Source organism: Rutilus rutilus (assembly GCF_951802725.1).
Source record: "Rutilus rutilus genome assembly, chromosome: 14".
Taxonomy (NCBI): domain Eukaryota; kingdom Metazoa; phylum Chordata; class Actinopteri; order Cypriniformes; family Leuciscidae; genus Rutilus; species Rutilus rutilus.
Genome location: NC_140219.1, coordinates 19844033 through 19864415, shown reverse-complemented (window position 1 = coordinate 19864415; position 20383 = coordinate 19844033). Strand labels below are relative to the sequence as shown.

Sequence of the window (20383 nt, the reverse complement as noted above, 5' to 3'; positions counted from 1 at the left end):
TGTCTGTGAAACCAACCAGTTAAGTAGTTCAATCTCTGCTGATAAACATTTTAAACCAGTCTAAGCTGGTTTTAGATGGTCATCCAGTCTGGTCTCCTGACTTTTCAGCAGTTAGTATAGAGAAAATTAGCCTGCAGCCCAGCCAAACTAGCTGAAAACCTGCCTGACCAGGCTGTTAGACCAGTTAAAGCCAGCTTTGACTGGTTAGTAGGCTATTATCGTCTAAGGAACCCCAAAATCTTCATTGTTACATTGTGCTTGACTAAACAAACATAAACATTAACCCTATAGGTCTAATCTAAAATGTTCACTATAAACAATTATTTTTTTATTTTTTTAAAGGAAGCACACAACAGAAGGAGTGACACAAAGTATTATTTTGATTGTGGTTTTAATTTATTCAAACATTCTAAGCAATCTGAATACTAATGCATACAAATTAGGCTATACACACAAACCGTAATATGCAATGTACAGATCTAAAACATGGTCTATATTCAGTAAAAAGCACAGTGGGTTAGACCGGAGCTACCTGTCACACAGTTGTCACAAACTATATTATAATGTTTCAATTAGAGAAAATGGTTCTATTATAAAAAACCCACATGTGACGACATGCCCCACGGGTCAATGTGTGTTTAATGACCTGTATCTTTTTTCCTGGGTAATAAATAAAAAAAATGTCCAACAGCTTTTTTGTAGGGCAAGGCTTTAAAATATGTATCTGCACAAACGTTAACTTTAAAAAATAAACGTACCATGAGAAATATTCACCGGAGTAAGACGAGTGGATTCAGTTTCTGCTTGTTTGTTGTTTTGTCTTCGCAAGATATTTCTTAAAGGAGTGGCAGTGTAAGAAACCCATAAAAGAGGTGGAGAGAGGGATCTGTATGTGTAGCACATTGTGAGATAACTGAGGTCTCATTATTGCTTTGTGCACTCAGCACTGTCAGACTGTGTAAGCTGATCTGGCTGGTGGGCAGTGGACAAGCTCAGAGAAACTATGTTAGCAATGTGCTCATTGTAAGGAAAGATTATCTGGCTTATAACTCCTAGAGAAGCAATTAGAACAATGTATTTCCAATACAGTAGGAAAATCCCAAGAGGACATTTTCTTTACACAAAACAGATCAATAAATAGAATAAATAACTCTATATTCCACCACAACGTATAGTTCCCTTTAAAAATTGACAATTTTTACATTTATGAAGTGATATATCATCATAAATAAAGACACTTTGCAATTCATTAACATAATTTATCTCAAAATGTGGGCCCTGGACCCATTTAAATGTATTAGACCTTTAATAAATAACTTTTTGATTAGTAAAAAGTATCATGGCTATATGGCTATTTCATTAAAGTGTCATCCCTTCTAGTTAATGGCTTTTATAAAGTTAATAAAGTGCCTGCCAAGTAACAAAGCAGTAACTATAGTACAGAGAGGTAGCATGTGTTAATCTAATTATGGCAGTATTTGTATCTTACAGAGTTTGACACAGGTCAGGTAGGTAATTGCATTGAGTCACTGAGAACTTTAATCCAATTTGAGATATCTTCACTGAGACGTGAGGGTGAAGAGGAACAGCGGGACTATCACCTGCACAAATCAAAGACATAACAGGAGAACAGCATATCAAACTGAATCCAACAAGTGATAGAACAAGAAATGTAACAGCTGTTTATTTCACTCAAACTGCATTTACTCTATTCATACACCCAGAGTAAGTCGAATTGTTTCCTGTTTCTAGGTGTTTCATGGTGTGGGTTGGGCTGTATTCTATTACTGTGTTAAGTCTTAATACACTATGTTAGGCTGGTATCTTGTATCTCTGGATAGAAGACATTAATTTTACAGAGTAATCTGATGCTAGAAAAAGAGCTTTGGCTGAATGCTGAGCAGTGCTAGCGCTGTAGTTCAGAATCATTAATTCTAAATTCTCCAGGGCAATATCTAACTATCTACAAAAAAATGTTCTATTCTGACATTAACTTACCTATTTAGCAGTGAGTTCCTTCTTCATACAGGCTTTAAAGGATGTGAATCTCTCTTCACCCTTATATCCCTGAGTTTGCAATGATAACATGAAGAGAAAATATTTCTCATCAACATATTGGTTTTATGTCATCAACATATATCACATATCAACATTATCTTAAAAAAAAAAAAATGTAATTGAAATTAATTGTGCTGGTCAATGAGTGAATTGGCAATACATGGCCACTAGATGTCAGCAAAATTGCACCAACAAGAAAAACAACTTTTCTTTGGTTGAAATACAAGGCAACAATATTGGATTTGAATATACAAAAGTTTGGGGTCAGCAAGATGTTTTTTTTTTAATGTTTTTTTAATGTTTTAAAAAAAACAATCTTATGGTCACCAAGGCTGCATTTTTTTAATTTTTAATTTAACTTTTTTACATTTTAATATATTTTAAAATGTAATTTATTCATGTGTTGACAAAGCTGAATTTCAAGCATCATTACTCCAGTCTTGCAGAAACATTGAAAAAAAAATTTCAGAAAGCAATAGAAAGTTCAAAAGATTGGCATTTATTTCAAATGGATTTTTTTTTTTTTTTAACAATGCAAACATATTTACTGTCACTTTCGATTAATTTAACGCATCCTTGCCAAATAAAAGTATTTAAAAAAGATTGTTATCTTAATGACCCCAAACTTTTGAATGGAAGTGTATAATACAGTGAAACTAATAGCAACAGTACAGGTTTAATGACTAATGTGAATTTGAAGCTAAAATATCTATCCTGTCACAAGCAATGTGACTGACAGCTGATTTGCATAATAAAACAAAGTAAAAAAAAAAAATGGCATACATTTTTTCGGGAAACAGAGTTTCCCAGCATATTTACCCAAGAAGAGCCACGATGCAGCCGATCTTTCATTATCCCAATGAACTCCTTGTAGCTTAGATGGTCATCGTGGTCCACATCAAAGATCTTGAAAATAGTGTTCACAAGGTGTCTTGACAGCTTCAGGCCAGTGGCCACATAGACCGCACGGGCAAACTCATCTGTGAGCCGAAAGCCAAACATCATTAGCCACAGATTTGAGGAGTAACTGGATTAAATGAGCATGTTTACCTTGTCCAATTGGGCGATTCGCATAGTTGTACATTTGCATGGCAATGGCAAAATCCTCCAAGTTGTTGAGGAACTGAAAGAAGGACCTAAACTCTTCAAAAGTGATGCCCTAAAAGAAAAGATCAGTGTTAAATCAGTGACTTACAGATGAAATTGTCAATGTTCCTTTAAACAGAAAGCTTTGGGCATAAGTCAGAGTCTTTATAATAGGATAGCACTTGTGCAGCGAGCTAGTACATAAAATGATGAATTTCAAAAGATAGTCTCAGAATAACTCTCCCTAAACAAGGCGAAACTGCATCACTTTCTCAAAAACGAGGGCACCTCAAGTGTTTGTGGGAACTTGGAGAGCGATAACAGATCCCAAGAGCCAAGACAGAAAATAGCAAAGTCAAACAATCCCAGCGCACATCTCTCCTTCTCCCGCACCCGATATACACAACTGGAGCTGTCAACACCTTTAGATTGTTTTGTTAAAGGAGAGGTCGGGTAGCTTGTCGACTCTTCTAAAGAAGATTAACCTGATACTTGCATACATAAAAACAAAAGGGGATGTGTCCAAAATATCTCACCGCTTGCAGATTACCCAAACAGCGGTCCTTTTGATTTCCACTCATCCATTTCCAGGCACTAGACCCACGTCTTTTTCTGAAGCCGCTCTTGCAACCAACAACAACTGTTTTACAAATGATCTAATGAGTAATATGTGACGCTTAGGTGGTTTTACAAGTTAAGCCGTATTGCAATATCTCTTAACTTAAGAATAAGAACCACTTGTATATCAATGGCCATCCACCAACAGCCTCCTCGAGCAACTGAAAAGACTCTAACCTTATAATGTGAGGGTCAATGTGCAAAAAGGGAAACATCCTAAAGAAAAAAAGGCACTAACATCGGTCAGATTATAAATATCCTCCTCTCTCCATGTCTGTGGTGGTATTTGTTTTGCAATGCAATGATTTGAATAGACTCATTTATAATACACGAAAACACGATAAAGGAGTAGAAATATTAGAATACCTCCAATTGTGTTTCTGTGCTTCCCAAGCTAACAGGGAACGTTCTCAGAACTTTGGTTAACGTTCAACCAAGGTTCAAGGTGAACAAACATTCTTGCAGTAACGTTAATAGAATGCTCGTTCAAAGTTATCTGGGCTTTTAATAACTTTCTCAAAACATTAGCACAAAAATGTTATTTGACAACTCTCGGAATAGTTTTTGCATGTTATTGAATGGTCTTGGTGGCCTAGATCTGCTACGCTGCTTCTGTTGATTATTGTTGCTGCTGCTGAAGAGCAGGTATGGACCTGCTACTGCCAACAGATACACAGACACGCTTGCTGTGAGCATGTAATAAATGCTGCTGCTGCATGAATACATAAATCATATTGCAGATCTCGGCAGGTGGAGCAGGGGGAGGTGGAGGGTTTCAGAGTAAATCTAACAGCGTGCTGCAGGACCAGCTTACGGCAAACACTGAACCAGACTATTTGAATGTTGAGCAAGCAATCTCATTGGCTGCAGGATCAGCAGAGGCCAAACAGCTTGTGTCATGCGGAAATGATGTGACTGCATGTAAAGGACCTATCAGCCTTTATAAAATGTTCAAGGAACGATTTAATTGGACGTTCGCCTAAACATTAACTACTTGAAAGTTCAGATGATGTTGATAAAATGATAAAAATGAAAATTCCCTTGTTTTCCCTAACATTCACATAACCCCGCCAAAAATTGAACATTCAAAATAGTGAAATAAAGTTTTCATAACTTAAAGGGAACATCAGCTGTGTGTGTGTGTGTGTGTGTGTCTAGAGCAAGTACTACCTTTTCATCGGGTATGCTTTGACGCACATTCTCAAGGTAGCCTGTAATGTTCTCCACTGTGGTGTAGCGCAGCAGGATACTAGCGAAGTCTTCCTCACTGATGGTGGTCATTCCCTTGGAAAAGCTCAGGAACTCAATCTCAAGGACTTCTGTCTGCAGGTTGTCCATGAATCTGCCGACAGAACGTGAGTGACACAGACACAGTGTTAAGAGGAGATGCCATCACTCGCTCAGTAGGACACTAGACAAAGTGACTGGACCATCCCAGCATGCTTTGATAAGAATACGGCATCCTTAGTGATTCATTTTAATTTCCCTTCAAGGGTCATGCATTATAACATGGCCCCATGTTCTTTGCCTTTTTATTTTTTCATACTTATAACAGAAACTTAAAGGTATTGTGGAGGATTTTCCCGAATTTTAGAAAAGAACCGCCCTCTCCACTTGCAAAAAAATGCACATGCGCAACACTCTACCTGCTCCCGAGAGGGAACGCCTATTAAACGTGTGCACGAGAGAGCATGCACGAGCCTAGTTCTCCTCGTGCACGCTCTGTTTACAAGTTGTGACCTGTGCCAGGGCTAGCATCGCTAATCATAGCTTACATTAACTTTTACTAGCAGTGATTTTAAATGGATTTCTCCAAATAGCATGCCAAACTTTACCTGTCGAGTAGAAACTTCGCGACTGAGGCATCAGTGGGAAGCCCAGCCTGTGCTTTTAGCGCACGCCAGCGTGTGAAATATTCTCCCAAAAACACTCTGGTCTTGTTTCTTTCTTCAGAGGCCTTTCTCTTCTTGTCATACAATTCGTAGACACTTTTTCTCTTGCGACCCTCAGACATTTTGAAAAAACCCAGTGAGAACGGGCGAGCTTCAATGAATGGCTGAAACCGTAGCTCACCACACACATACACCCGAAAGTGCGCATGCGCAGAAAGCGAAAACTACCTAGGGACGAGCACGTACAACGGCCTTACGTAAACATATCACCAGAATGATTGACAACTAGGAGGACCAATAGTCTTGATGATCCACCCGGAAAAAGAAAATCCTCCGCAATACCTTTGATTTAGGATCATGATAGAGTTAAATCTCCACTTAAGACTAGAAGCCTTCAAGATCATGGTCATCAAATCTGTCTCTCACCTGTAGAAGTCATCAAAGGTAAGTTCACTTTTGCCCTTTCTTCCAAAGAAATGAACCAGCAGAGTTGTGTCGGTGACATTTTCTGCTGCATGCTGTGAAAGCAAATTATGAAAACACATTATTCAGCTGTAAGAAACTAAATTTGTTTGAATAAGTGTACACTAAAATAGTGTGATGAGGAAGTGCAGCCATAAACATATAACAACATAAAAAATAAAAAAACAGACACAAACACAAACACAAATAAATGTAAAATGTACATTTAAGTGGCATTTAAATGATTGATTAAAAGCAAATGATTCATTTACATAAAATTTGATGCATGTATGTTTTTATTATGCTTATATGCCACGCTGCCGCTCCTTTACTCATACAGATCACTTTATTGGACGAATTACAATTGTGGGGTAACACAGTGCTGTTTTACTTGGTCAGAACAATCATATTAAAAATAATATATTTGAGTGTGTTGAAAGTTATGTTATAACGTTACTCTGTGCGTTCGCTCGGTGGCTGGTGTGAGACACTTGTGCACTGCGGTAAGCTACAATGAATATAATAAAAGCTGGAGGACTTGTGCTGCTAAATGGCATGCAATTCATTTTTAAATATTGTATGGTGGAGAAAAAGCTTTATAACCGTCACACTGACACATCATGAAGCAGCCGACATCATCCCATGCCACGCAAACAACAGGTTGCTCATGCAGAAATCTGCATACCAGATATACCTCAATGTTTTTTTGCTGCAACGTATCTTTACAAAAACAAGAGGCATACTGTATCTGATGGTAGTTTTGAAACTTGTACTATCATAATATGCTAGATCTACATCTCAATATCCGAGCTTGGTAAATGACTCAAAAACAACGTCAAATCCATTTATTAAGCACCAACATGGAATAATAATCATTTTAATGAGATGCATGAATGAGGCCAAACATTATGTATTCTTGTATGGCTCAGTTACAATTATATAAATCTTAAGAACTTAAAAAAAATATTAATATTTAACTGTAACGACATGAAGTGTACTGACGTTAATGAATCAAAATGACAACAAACAAAATGAAAAAACAACAACAAAACAAACAATGGGAAGAACCTCACATGGGATGGCGGACAGGGAATGGTCAAGGGAATTATGGGATTCGAACGAGAAAGCAAGTGAGCTCGAGGATACTTGTACCTCCATCAGATCTGAAAAGAGAACTATTCTCGCACCATGCCTTAGAACATCCCAGAAACTTCTGGGTTCAGACTGAGGCTGCTCTTTTTTAAGTACCTGCATATTAGAGGTGAAAATATTAAAGGCTTAACAATAATCGGCAAAAATTCAGACAATGCAGTGAAAGACTAATACACATGCAAAACCATCTGAAGTAATGCAACGCAATGTTAAGGAAATGTTAAGCAGCAAAAAAAAAAAAAAAAAACAGTGATAGTAATAAGAACCATTATTAATAATTGAGTTCCAATAATAAGTGATAATAATTGAGCAGCAAATCAGCATATTAGAATAATCTCTGTGAAACTAAAGACTGGAGTTATGATGCTGAAAATTCAGCAATGGAAAAATTCTAATATATAAAAATAGAAAACAGTTCCGTTAAATTGTAATAATTTTTCACAATATTCCTCACAATATTCAAAATAAAACTGTATTTTAAATCAAATAAATGCAGCCTCGTGAGCATAAGAGACTTCTTTCAAAAGCATAAAAAAATCATAATTATTCCAACCAATGATTGGTTCTTCAGTCATGTTTGATTTACTGAATGTTATGATTTACTGAAGTTATGTCCTTGCAGTGGATTGTGATCAGTATTTTTTTTAAATCAGTACTATTGTTTATTGTGGTTAAAACTCTGACTCCACATCTCTCTTGTTTGGTGTGGAAACAATTTCAGCTGTAACTCTTTAGTGGCACAAAACTTCATGGTCAAGCCATCACAAGAAGTAACCCAAACCCAAATACCACTCTTCAAGTAACTGTAAAAAATAAAACATGGGGGTCCAGGGAGGGCTGCCATTCTTCAGGTGAGGGCCTTTTCAAAGTGATTCTGTGAGACCATTCCTTGGCAAAAAAAAAAAAAAGCTCCTGACAGTAGACAAGCAACATAAATCATCTGTCGTAGTCTCTGGATGATTTTTCTGCTCTCCTAGACAATAGAGCTGCATTTCAGACTGCGTCTGACTGAGCCCCATTAGCCCCATTGTCCCTCTTCTCTGGAGGTGAGCCATGCGTGAGGGTCACTCTTGTTACGCCCTATCCAAACATTTCAGTATGTAAAATAATATTGCTCCCTGACTGTCTGAAAGAAGCCACTGAATGTGGATGTAACCCTTCTGGTTTATTGAGTACTATATAGGGTGTAGCTGCATAAACATTAGCGGTTAGGATGGACATGCACAGTTGTTGTTGACTATGACTGTACAAGTTCAATCAAGCACCAACCACATTAACCGCCATGCTAAGAACACACGTCGAAGTCATGCTCATAAGGATTATTCAGTATACAGTATACATACATTGCTGCTGGCAGATCCTTGATATCCATACAGTTCCACACTCTCACACAGCCAAGATTATGATAGCGTGCAAAACAGGATAAGATCAAATCATATCACCATTCAGCTTTGTCATATTTCACTAGGGATTGTGAAAGACAATGAACTCTCAAAGCGTTTTCAAAACACAATCTGTAACAATCACCATTTCCCCAGCATGAGAGATAAGAGACTCATTGTTGTTTTGTACTATGCAGAAAAATATCCATGTACATTCGTTTAAATGAACATTATGCATGAATCATTCATCTAGCAATTTTAAATGCGACTGAAAACATGCAACAATAAAATCTCAGAGAAAATCAAATCAATGGCTATTCATGGAATTCTATTCCAACATAGGTGTTCAAATATTACAGGAATAATTCATCTAAAATGTCTTCCATAAAACACAAAAGGAGAAATGTATAGCAAATTATTGATAGATAGAGCAGATCATTTATAATTATTCTTTTTTATAATAAACTCTTTATTAATGATAAATTATTAAATATTAAATTAAAGCAAATGCAATAAAAGTGAATGGCGGCAATGGCTGCCAAGCAATTTCGATCTCTTCCCCAAACAAATCAATCAGGAATCTTGACATATAATACACATCGGCCTGGTTTCACAAACAGGGTATAGATTAAGCCAGGATTAGACTTTAGTTCAATTAGGACTCTTTGAGATATATCAGTGCAAGTTGCTTTCAGTTACAACAGCTCAAACATGTATTTTAGTCTGGAACTAGGCTTAAGCCTTGCCTGTGAATCCGGGGGATGGGCTGCTTTTACGGAGCACCATTCACTTTATTGTATGGAAGAGAGCAGTGTGAACATTCTTCAAAACTTCTCCTTTGGTATTACACAGATAAGAAAGAACTATGGGTTTGGTACAAAATTTTTATTTTTGGGTGAACTATTTACTTAAATCACTTTAAAATAACACATTGACTCAAGATATGGCAAGTGCCAAGTGCCAACAGAATATGCTCATGCGACGGAGGACTTTCTTACCAGTTGAGATGAACTGTCAGGATCTCCTGCCCGCTCTTTTTTCTTTTCATTTTTCTTACGGAATATGTCCTCTAACTAAATGTAAAAAAGCAGAACTTTATCTTTACGCATGCTGAAGTTCAAATTAATAAAAAACAACAACAAAAACAACCATACCACCATGAATTCTCTCCTATCCACCATTTCATTGCCATCTGCATCAAACATGTTGAAAGCTATTTTAAAACCTGCATGTGGCTCTAGAAGACAAAAGAAAGACATAATATGAGGGACATCAATACATCCTCGTGCATCTATACTTTTTGTGCTAAACAAGCGTGGAGAATTACCTGAAGACAAACTTACTTGTCAAAATGCAAAGCAGAAACAGATACTCTGTGTAAGCGATGACACCTGAAAAACAGTACATAAACATTTCTTTGTAAGCTTGTGTTCCAACATCCCAGAACCTGCCTTCAAAATATATTTTACTATCAAATGTCATTTTAAACTAGACGTCCTTTCTTCTTTTACATTGATAAGATCTAAGAGGATCCTGTTCTTTACTCTTGTTTGGTGTTCTCTTTACACAAACAGAGACGTTAAAACGTAAAGTAACAAGGCTGGACACAAACCCAAACAAAATTAGACCAGGCCACAGGCTCCTGAGTTCCCCTCTGTTTATTTTCCTAGGTGTAAAACATTCTCAAGTGATCTGTAACTGATTGCAGATGCCTGATGTGGGTTTGTTTTCCTTTTTGAGGTCTGTTAGTCCTTTGTTGTGTGAGAGGAGAAGAAAGGAAGAGCAACTGTCAGGTCTCTGTCTAGGAGAGACTTAAGGAGAATTGTTCCTGCCACTGAAAGCATTCCCAAGCTTTTGTTTAAGGAGATGATAGTGACTTGGACACAGATAGTTCAGAAGGGCTTCTTTGAGTGCTGTGGGAAAAGGACTTTGGAATGTTTAAGGAAAAGGATAAAGAAAGGTGTGTGTAAAACATAAATAGAGAAGATACATTTTCACAGGCCACCCTGATCCTTGATGTATTTGGTTGATTGATTCAACACTAAGCCTGGGAATTTAATGTGTTGATTTAATATAATTAATTGTATAAAAAGTTTATCATTTATTTATAATGAGCAGCAAATCGGGATATTAGAATGATTTCTGAAGGATCATGTGACTCTGAGGACTGGAGTAATGATGCTGAAAATTCAGCTTTGCATCACAGGAATATTACATTTTAAAAAACATATTTAAATATATATTAAAATTATATTCAATTATATATTCAATTAAATGACCCCTTAGTGACCATAAGATAAATTTAAAAAAGCCTTCCCCAACCTTTTTTTTAAACGTAGTAGGCTACACATGGGGCTGTGAATTTATTATTATAATTGTTTACATAAAAAATTAAATAATATAATATATTAATGGTATTCTTTCTTTCATTCCGTATTATACAATTATTTTAAAACTAAATTATATAATTTATTTTTATAGATACATTTGACCTTTTTTCGTATTATTTATATTTTAAAAATAGATTTTTGAACTTTAATTATAAAATAATATGATTAACAAATGCATTTAATCATGACCCTAGACTCGTAAGTCAATGCCATTGAGCAATTAAAGCCAGAACTACGCATTAACACATTAATCGTTAAAAGATCAAGATCTCGGTTCAAACACCCTGGATGCAATCTTATTCCTAAATGACAATGATCCGCATGTCAAATAAACCTATTCAGAACGATTCAGATCTGCGTCGGCACTGCCGCTGATCTAGAGAAAGCGGAAGACATGTAGGCCTATAGGTATTTCTGTTTCAAATATTAATATTATCACAGAAGTACTGGGATAAAAGTATATTGTTCGGATATAAACACTGATGTCAACGGAAGCGATCAAAACAGAGGAAATCACTTTTTGAAAGTAACATAGCGCTTCAAATAACGCCAGTAGGTGGCGACAGGTGACTGTTAAAAAATGTATTTGTCATTCAATCATTCATTCCAGAGATTCGGTCAAAAAACGCTGATTCTTCCAGTAATGAGTCATTGAATCATTCATTCAACCCGATTTTTTTAAATTATACATTCAGATTAATTATAATTAATAACATTTTAAACAGACAGCAGGATTAAACATTTGATCAGAACCTCTAGTAAATTACATGTTATTTTGTTTAGTTGTCTGTTCAGAATCGTGGGAGAATCGTGACCTCTGTTTTAAAAAACAAAAAAATCGTGATTCACAATTTATCCAGAATCTTGCAGCTCTAGTTCTATGTATATCTACACCATACAAAGCTGAGTCAAGACATCCGCGACTGCTTGTGCATTTAGTCTTTTAGGATCTCAGGCAGGTTTCATTAGAGCCACACACCTTCAGTCGTGCAGAAAGAAATCCAGCCCAAGAGCTCAAACAGTTGTCAGAACACAAAGAATTCCACAGAAACAATTGATATAGAGTGTCAGTGATGGAGATGTAATCCAACGCCATTCTTAGAATTCATACTGTCCAGAGTGATACAGGGCTGCCACTAGGACAAGTCTCAACATTGCAAAGTTCAAACAGCTCTTTTCATTTTCTGAAGTAAGGCTTTGTTCACAGATCAAGCCTATCTTCTATTTTTTTCTTTTTTTTACCTAAGTGCAGCTTTAACATTTAACAGCCGGATTAAAAGCCCAAACCCAGGCACTGGCACTCAAGGAAAGCAATGGAATATCATGCACTGTGTGGAGTGTTTTAGTGTTTTAAGTGTAAGAAAGAACACTACAAGGAAAGTATTGTTAGCATCTGGGAAAGCCCCACACATTAAAAGATATTTGTCTCATAAATTAAATGAATATTCTTCTTCTTTTTTTAAACCCGTATTATAGTGTGAAAATATTTTAAAATGTTATTTATTCCTGATGCAAAGCTGAATTTTCAGCATCATTACTCTTGTCTTCAGTGTCACATGATCCTTCAGAGATCATTCTAATATGCTGATTTGCAGCTCGAGAAAAATTTCTTAAAAATTTATTTTAAACAATAGAAAGTTCAAAAGAACAGCATTCATTTAAAATAGAAATGTTTTGTAACATTATAAATGTATTTCCTGTCAGTTTTGCTCAATTTAATGCATCCTTGATGAATAAATATTTTTTAGAATTCTTGCAATAGTATAAATTATTGTTAATACGTCAAGTGCTACAAGCAAACATTGCTTTTTCTTAAATCACGTCTAAAAAGTAAGACCTCAGGGCAATATGAAGCTGGATAATTTATGGATTAAGGTGAGTGCATGATTATTTTCGATTCAAAACAACATACCACATGTTATGCACTGGGTGTTATTTGTCACCTTCCTATCTGTGATTATCCCAGAGCAAAGTCACAGTAATGTCAGACTGATTGAGAGATAAGACCATTTACAGCCTGTGCACTCTCCTTCCGCATGAGAACAAGTTTCAGGATCCGGATTGTTTCATAACACCATGCATGTGGGTGGTCTAAGCATCTGCACACTCTAACAACTGTATCCTAATTGTACCTATAATCACAATATCTGTGATGTTTCGGCTTTATGCACATCTTTCATAATCATTCATTAGCTCAGTATTTAGAATGCTAGGCACTTTGAAAGCAGATCCTCTCAAAATCAAGTTGCCTGGAGGGATTTACTATAGTAAACAATGATCAAATGACAAAGCAAACAACACTGCATTATACAATACAAATTGATATACATAACATGATTATCAGGTCTCACCTCTTTCACGCTGGTTTCGGAACAGACGGGACGATCCTTTCCAAACTGGTGGCGTATCTGACAGAATCTTGTCTAGATCCTTTCAAAAAAGCACATATACTGATGATCATTCAGATTTTCTAAACTCAAAAGTAGATAAATATTCATCAAACAAAAGAAAAACATTATCAAACCTGTTTTGTGAGGGCTCTCCAAAACCTTTTTTCTAAAAAAAAAAAAAAGAGAGATTTATAAGAATAAGTGGTATTGTCAAAACTATTTCTAAATAAAAGCTGACAAAAAAAAAAAATGGGTCAAAAGCGTTACACTTATTAAAAATATAAGTTCAAACACTGACAAAATACCGAAAATCTGTTGCTGTCTTTTTGTAGAGTAGGCCTGCGACGTTCAGGTTGAAAAGATACTGTTACAGTGAAGCAGACACTCTGAAATGTTTTGACTGGTTGAATCTATTTCACCTTTCTCAGCAGTTTGACTATACCACATATGCCTACAATGCATGACTTATTCTTTATTAAATAAAAGGGATAACATTTTATACTCTATTTTGTTTTCAATACAATTTAATGCATATAGACATTAAAATTAAAATTCCTTTTAAAGGAGTGTTGGTAAAAAATCCAAATAACTGTATGGTTTAAATATGAACTGTAGCTTCTGTTTATATAATGCACTGAAATTTTTACAGCCACAGCATAAAGCCATAAATACCACTATTCGTTCCGTCATGCATGCCATTAAAGACGGTGACGCAATGTTTGCCTGCCATATTAGAGTTCACATTTTATACCCGTCTGCACATTCCGGGAAGTCCAAGTTTCAGATAGCAGCAAACATGACTGGTTGAAACTCAACCCCCATACAAGTATAGCTGGGTCGTGAAAATACAGCTATAGAGCATATCAACTCTACCATCTGGACCGATCTCAGCGCCTTTCCCGTTTATTTGAGACGAAAACTTAATGTCTTCGGTTTAGCAGAGATCCACTGTATCTGACACGCACGTTTAAAAGTTGTCCGTCTAGCTGCTTTCAGATTTCGGTTACAGAAATAGGTCGTAAATGTGATGCTGGCGGAGAGAGATGACTATCTTCATGCAGGTGTTACGGTTACATGTGTTGATTTTATGCCTGCATCGTTACTTGCTTGCTTTTAAGAAAGGTTATACCTTACTAAGGCAAAGATCTGTAATAAAATGGATAGTTCACCCAAAATTCTGTCGTTATTTTCTCATGCTCAACTCATGCTGTAAGAAAAAATCCACAAGAGGTGAAATAAAAGAAGAAATTTCTACTCACATTTGCTTTTGAGTCTGATTTTTTAATGAAACTGTAAATGATTCATTCACAAATTTGTGGTTCATAGCCATCGCTACTTTTCTTTTATGATGCTTTGCATTCTTTTGAAGCTTGAATGCTCCATTGAGGACAGGTTTGGTGAGCAAATGATATGAGAATGTTTACTTTTGGGTGAATTCATCCTTTAAACTAAGATTAAGTCAATAGGAGGACGTCCTTAGTCTGCAGTTACACAATCATATGTTGAGTTCATATATTCTGCTAAAGAAGATGAACTGTTTGTGTAACTCACTCTTTGGTTCGCTCATAGTGACAGACTCAATGAAGTCGAGGGGTGTCATGTAAAGCTGTCCGTCATACTCCATTGAGCTGAAGAGCCTGAACCTGTGCTCATGGGCTGACATAAACACCTCTTCATCTTCAGCAGATGCACTGGCCTATAATCAAACAAATACACATAAATACAAGATAAGACAAGCGTGACATTGAAGAAGGTGCTACCCATCTTTTTCCTTTCCTCCCTGTTTTTAATATCACTACCGTTCCAGTACAAGAAACATGGACACAAACATCCACAAGCAGATATATCACGGGCTAAGCTCACTAGGACGGTGTTCTTCTCACTCTACGGTGGCCGGCGGCCAGGCCAACTGGGCACTGTGCAAACACCCTGGGAATGTGTGCCCTGCTACTTATTACCCCCATCAAACGTCCACCCGGCTGCCAAGCTGCCGTGTCCAGTTACCTTAACCCTGGATTCCTGTGTCTCAATCCACAAGTCAAGGTTATGTCCAACCAAAGCAGATAAGGGTACAAAAGGGAACATTGCAGACAGATTCACACAAGACTGATTCAATCCTGAATGGTTTAATGATCAATCTGATAACAGTCTGATAAATGCTTTTCAACAAAAGTCATACCAAGAGTATGACTGTACTCATACTCATACAAAACCTTTTGCTTTGTTAAACATATAAAATAGACAAAAATAATAAATTAATTTAACTAATTGTGATTAATCTCATATACTGTATGTATAGCTCTTTTTTAAGGAAAGAAAAAAAATATGTGTGTAATGTGTGCAAAAAATATGGGAAAAGTCCTGTGCAAATATGTATATTACAAAGGACTTTGAACTTGTTTCCTTTTTCTAATTTTTATTTAACGTGTGCAAGTCATGCATTGTGTGGATGACACTTGTAGCTGAATATAGTCTGTTTTTCATTGGTTGTTTTTCTGTCTAAAAGTGACTTTAATTATAGTAATTAAAATAAAAATAAATCACATCAAGCACAACATGAGTCTAAGAAACATATTGTTTAGGAAACACTGATCTAATTCACTGTACAACAAATCTGGCTGAAGGACAAATGCAAAAAAGATTTTGACAGGAGAAAAGGTTGTTGATTGAATTTGCATGCCTAGTAAAATTATCCTTTCGGAGCCTAAGTCAGTAGCCTACTAAGCATGCAAAACACATACGTAAAAATGTCCAATATGTCCAATCGTAGGCTATCTATAAAGTTCCAACATTTCTGTTATAAGTAGTTTCATAGAATCATAGTGCATCATCACCTGACTAATGAACTGAGACACTGAATTCAGCACCTCTCTGGTGGAGAGCGACTGTTTTGATGACACATGAAATCCACCGATTTTAAATGTTTAGGAATAATGAAAACCGAGATGCTATAGAAATATACCATGTAAACACCACAAACGTAAACACTGCAAAAACAGCAGCAAACTAAAATGTAGATATAGTCTACCTGCTCTTTTGCAGCCACTGCTGGGAGCGGAGAAATCAATGCGCGCAGACTCGCTGCGTGTCCCCGATCCGGACTCGAAATGTGCTGGTAGTAAACAACAGCGAATCCACCGAGGGTGATACACACCCCTGTCCCTACGTGTCTCAGAGCTGTTCTTTCCCTCAACGATTGTCGGCTGTTAAAATAAAGGTTTAACCCGTTTGTTAAGCTGGTGAACTTGTTTCGAAGAGCCAGAACCCGACGTACGGCGGCCATCATGACTGTGTCACCGGCGCGGGGAGAGGAGAGGAGAGGAGACTGCGCGCACTCATCGCGAGATGCGACCTACATCACATCGTGCAGAAACACATTAGGCAGCTGTATTTGCAGTCATTTGTCCTTTCCATTCGGGTCATGTTTAGAATTCATAGTTAAAGCCCTCAGACCTCAAACTGTTATATTTTAAAATAGCGTTTTGAAAAAAAGTGGTTATTTATTTCATTTCATCGTCGCTTTTTCAATCTTAAATTTGACCAGGTAACCAGTTCTAGCTAAAATACTGTAAGAGTTGTAGATTTGATCTTCAGTTTCTATAATTAAGTGTTTTTTTGTGCCCGTGTTTCTCAAACTTTGATATAATAGGCAAATTCCCATACAAAACATTTAATTAATGTAGAATCTAACTTTAAAAAACTAAATTGTAGATACAAATTAATGTCAAGTCATATTAACCTGTTTAAAAAAGAAAACAATTATGGCCTTTCCCATCATTAGGCCTACACTATCCCAATGCACACAAAAAAAATGTTTGCCTTAAACTGCCTTAAATTTTAAGTACAATCAATTTTGATGTTTAAGTCATTTCTACTTCAATTAAACTGACTTAAAATGATTTGAATCTTGTAAAACCTATTTAAGAAAGTCTTTATAAGTTTTTTTTTTTTTTACATTGCACCCACAAATTTATTCTTTTTTTATCAAAAATAGGAAACAAATAGGAAACATTTTAATTCAAAAAGTAAATAAAATAGAAGCTTATATAGTAAAACGTGGGTTAACAAAAGATTAACAGACAGTGTACTTTCATAATGGTCAAATGTGGCTGTTCACTTTCCACGCATATGAGCCTATTTGTGATATCAGAACAGAAGTTGCCTATAGATTATTTACAGCCTAATTATTATTTCGCCTCGTAGCTCATTTTTGTAAAATGTCCTACACCTCACAGCTACACACACACACGTTGACATATATTGTTTTAATACTGAGCTAATGATATTTAACCTAAAACAAACCCTATATTATAATCGTGACAACTGCTGCTTTACTCCTGCTTGTGAGATAGCCTACATTCGGTGCCCACAATGTATGCAAAACCTGGCCCTCACAAACACAGGCATAAACGAAAACGCAAACAACTGTGATTGTGCGCAAAAACTCAAGGCTGGACCAACCCGATGTCCCGCCCACAGAAGCCCGAGCTCTGCACCTGCCCCGCGCGCGTAGCAGCCACTCACTGCGCAAAGCACTTCCCACAACAACACATACCTGCTGCCTCAATACCTGCTGCACATTTATTCATGTCAGAAAGCACCACCGGCCACCATGTGGACGAGGCATGAGAGCAGAAATTAAAGGACTTGTCTGAAGTCAGTTATTTGCAGTTACTGTTTCTTCCCCACTGGATATGTCTGTATAATCCACTGGAGTCAAGTGATATTCCATATGCGCTCAGCATGGATCCACTACAAATGACGTGCTCGCATGGATATTATTCGTCGTAACGAATAGCTTTGGACGATTGCTTCACCGTATTCATCTAGATCAAGTTTCCCTGAGCGCTCTTGCTGGATTGGAGGTTTGTAACCGCAGCTATGGGAGAGATCGGGACGTTTTTACAGAGCCTGGAGGGTTTCGGACAGGTCGGATCACAGTTCTTTCTGCCACCTCTAGGAGAAAACCTCGGGCTGTTGAATGATCACTTAGTTCCAGCAGAGAGACTGTCACGGAGCACCTCCGCAGATTTAACGCACTTGAAAGGGATCCTGCGGAGAAGACAGTTGTACTGCAGGACTGGATTTCACCTTGAAATACTCCCGGATGGCAGTGTGCAGGGCACGAGAAAGGACCACAGTCGTTTTGGTAATTTCCCTCTTCGTTTCCAGCTTGTCAGATTTGTTTAAACAGAAACTGAATCACTGTATGAACTCAATAGCACTGTGACTGTACACTTTTTATAGTTCTTATTGAACTTAAATAGAACATAGAACGTGTATATCTACGTTCTGGTCTCTGTTAAAGAACCCAAACATTCCATATCTTGAAAATGAAGAACCTAAAGTGTAATAAAAAAGAAAATAATATATATATTTTTTAGTAAATAACACTTCACAGCAAAAAGAAATGTATTATTATTAATGCAGTAATCTATATTCATTATATATTTACTTTATAATAACTATATAATAGTCTTTGAAGTATAGAGATGAATAATGCATTGCAGTTCAACTTTTTCACAATATGTGATGAGGGTTTAGACTTCAAAGAACATCTCCTGAACAATTGATTTATTCTTCTCCAGGTATTTTGGAATTCATAAGCCTTGCAGTTGGATTAATAAGCATCCGTGGAGTGGACACTGGTCTCTACCTCGGGATGAACGACAAGGGAGAACTTTATGGCTCTGTAAGCAGACTTTTACCCAGTTTTGACTTTTTCAGATCTTGTCTTACCACCGAGAATGATCCTTCACGATTGTTGTTCTTATTAAAGCCCAGTAGATGTCATATATGTTTCATCATATTGACCACCTCTCTTTCTCTCCATGTTATGAGTTTTGAGGAAACTGCATGAATAAGTTCTCCAACATGTTTTTTGTTTCTTAGGAGAAACTCACAGCAGAATGCGTCTTCCGTGAGCAGTTTGAGGAGAACTGGTACAACACATACTCTTCTAATCTCTACAAGCACGGGGAGAGAGGAGCACGGTATTTCGTGGCTCTCAACAAGGACGGCACGCCACGCGATGGGACAAAATCAAGGAGGCATCAAAAGTTCACTCACTTTCTTCCAAGACCGGTGGACCCTGAAAAAGTTCCAGAACTGTACAAAGAGGTGCTTGGACACAGTTGAGATCATCTGTCACCGTTATCGGGTGATAGAGATGCCCAGTTTCTTCTCTACGTGAGGAGGAGATGATAATGTTTGGCCACAGCATCCAAACATGAGATCTGCTCTGGAAATGCACTGGCCAGTACTGATGGTGAAGACAACAGTCTCGAAAGACTCCCAAAGTGTGAAAGTCAAGCTGCATTTGGTGTCTTTGTTGCTGACGAGTAGCATAACCATGAAAACCAAATCTGAGGGTTTTGGAGGTTTTAAGCATGGTGCTGCTTTGCTCTGGAAATATTCAATATGGGTTAAGAAGGACTTGAAGGAACAATGCTTACGTGATGCTCAGAGATGACAGAACTGGGACAGGAGATGCCATCTCACACGATGTTATTTATACAGTTCTTGATTCACATATTTATTGTATGTATTTATTTATTTGGAAATATAAATATATATATTTTTTTTATATTATACCAAACAGTAGAAGGTGCTTTGAAATAGTGGCAAAGCTGTTCTTTTATATGACGGAAACTGTAAAAGTTACTTATTATCACTGCTATGCTATTACGGAGGGCGAGAAAGTGATTTACTATTATAAATGTATGAAGAACGCCAAGAGACTCTGTGATTTTATTAGATTTGTTTCAAGCACGATTTCCCTAGATGGCATGCTGCACAGTACATTTTACAGGCCATTAAATCAAGTATTATCAACAAAAAAAAAAGCTAGTCGTTTGATATAACTCAATTCTGAAATGATTATTTTCTGGGAAACATTAAAGATGCTTTCTAACTGTCATGGTTATCATAGATTCTGAAACTATGAATTAATG

The 20383-nt window shown here is 36.8% G+C and overlaps 2 protein-coding genes across 4 annotated transcripts; one reads left to right on the top strand and one right to left on the bottom strand.

The window, feature by feature from the left end:
* Positions 1–381: 381 nt before the first annotated feature.
* On the bottom strand, positions 382–16753 carry micu3b (mitochondrial calcium uptake family, member 3b). 3 transcript variants are annotated; one of them, XM_084430901.1, is made up of 15 exons: positions 16459–16753; positions 14982–15126; positions 13565–13596; positions 13392–13470; positions 9994–10041; positions 9805–9887; positions 9649–9723; positions 8612–8653; positions 7269–7364; positions 6081–6172; positions 4933–5104; positions 3109–3217; positions 2878–3038; positions 1999–2067; positions 382–1601 (listed from the first exon to the last, which is right to left on the bottom strand). In XM_084430901.1, the coding sequence occupies exons 1-14, from the start codon at positions 16714–16716 to the stop codon at positions 1999–2001; spliced, it is 1461 nt and encodes a 486-aa protein (XP_084287027.1). In that variant the 5' UTR covers positions 16717–16753; the 3' UTR covers positions 382–1601. The 3 variants fall into 3 exon arrangements, with proteins under 3 accessions (XP_084287027.1, XP_084287028.1, XP_084287029.1); XM_084430902.1 differs by lacking the exon at positions 7269–7364; XM_084430903.1 differs by lacking the exons at positions 7269–7364; positions 8612–8653.
* fgf20b (fibroblast growth factor 20b) lies at positions 16715–20006 on the top strand (the record flags this gene model as incomplete). The annotated part of the gene is made up of 4 exons (XM_084429737.1): positions 16715–16817; positions 18310–18579; positions 19019–19122; positions 19323–20006. 4 exons carry the CDS (start codon positions 16715–16717, stop codon positions 19566–19568), a joined length of 723 nt encoding a protein of 240 aa, XP_084285863.1. The 3' UTR covers positions 19569–20006.
* Between the last annotated feature and the right edge of the window lie 377 nt (positions 20007–20383).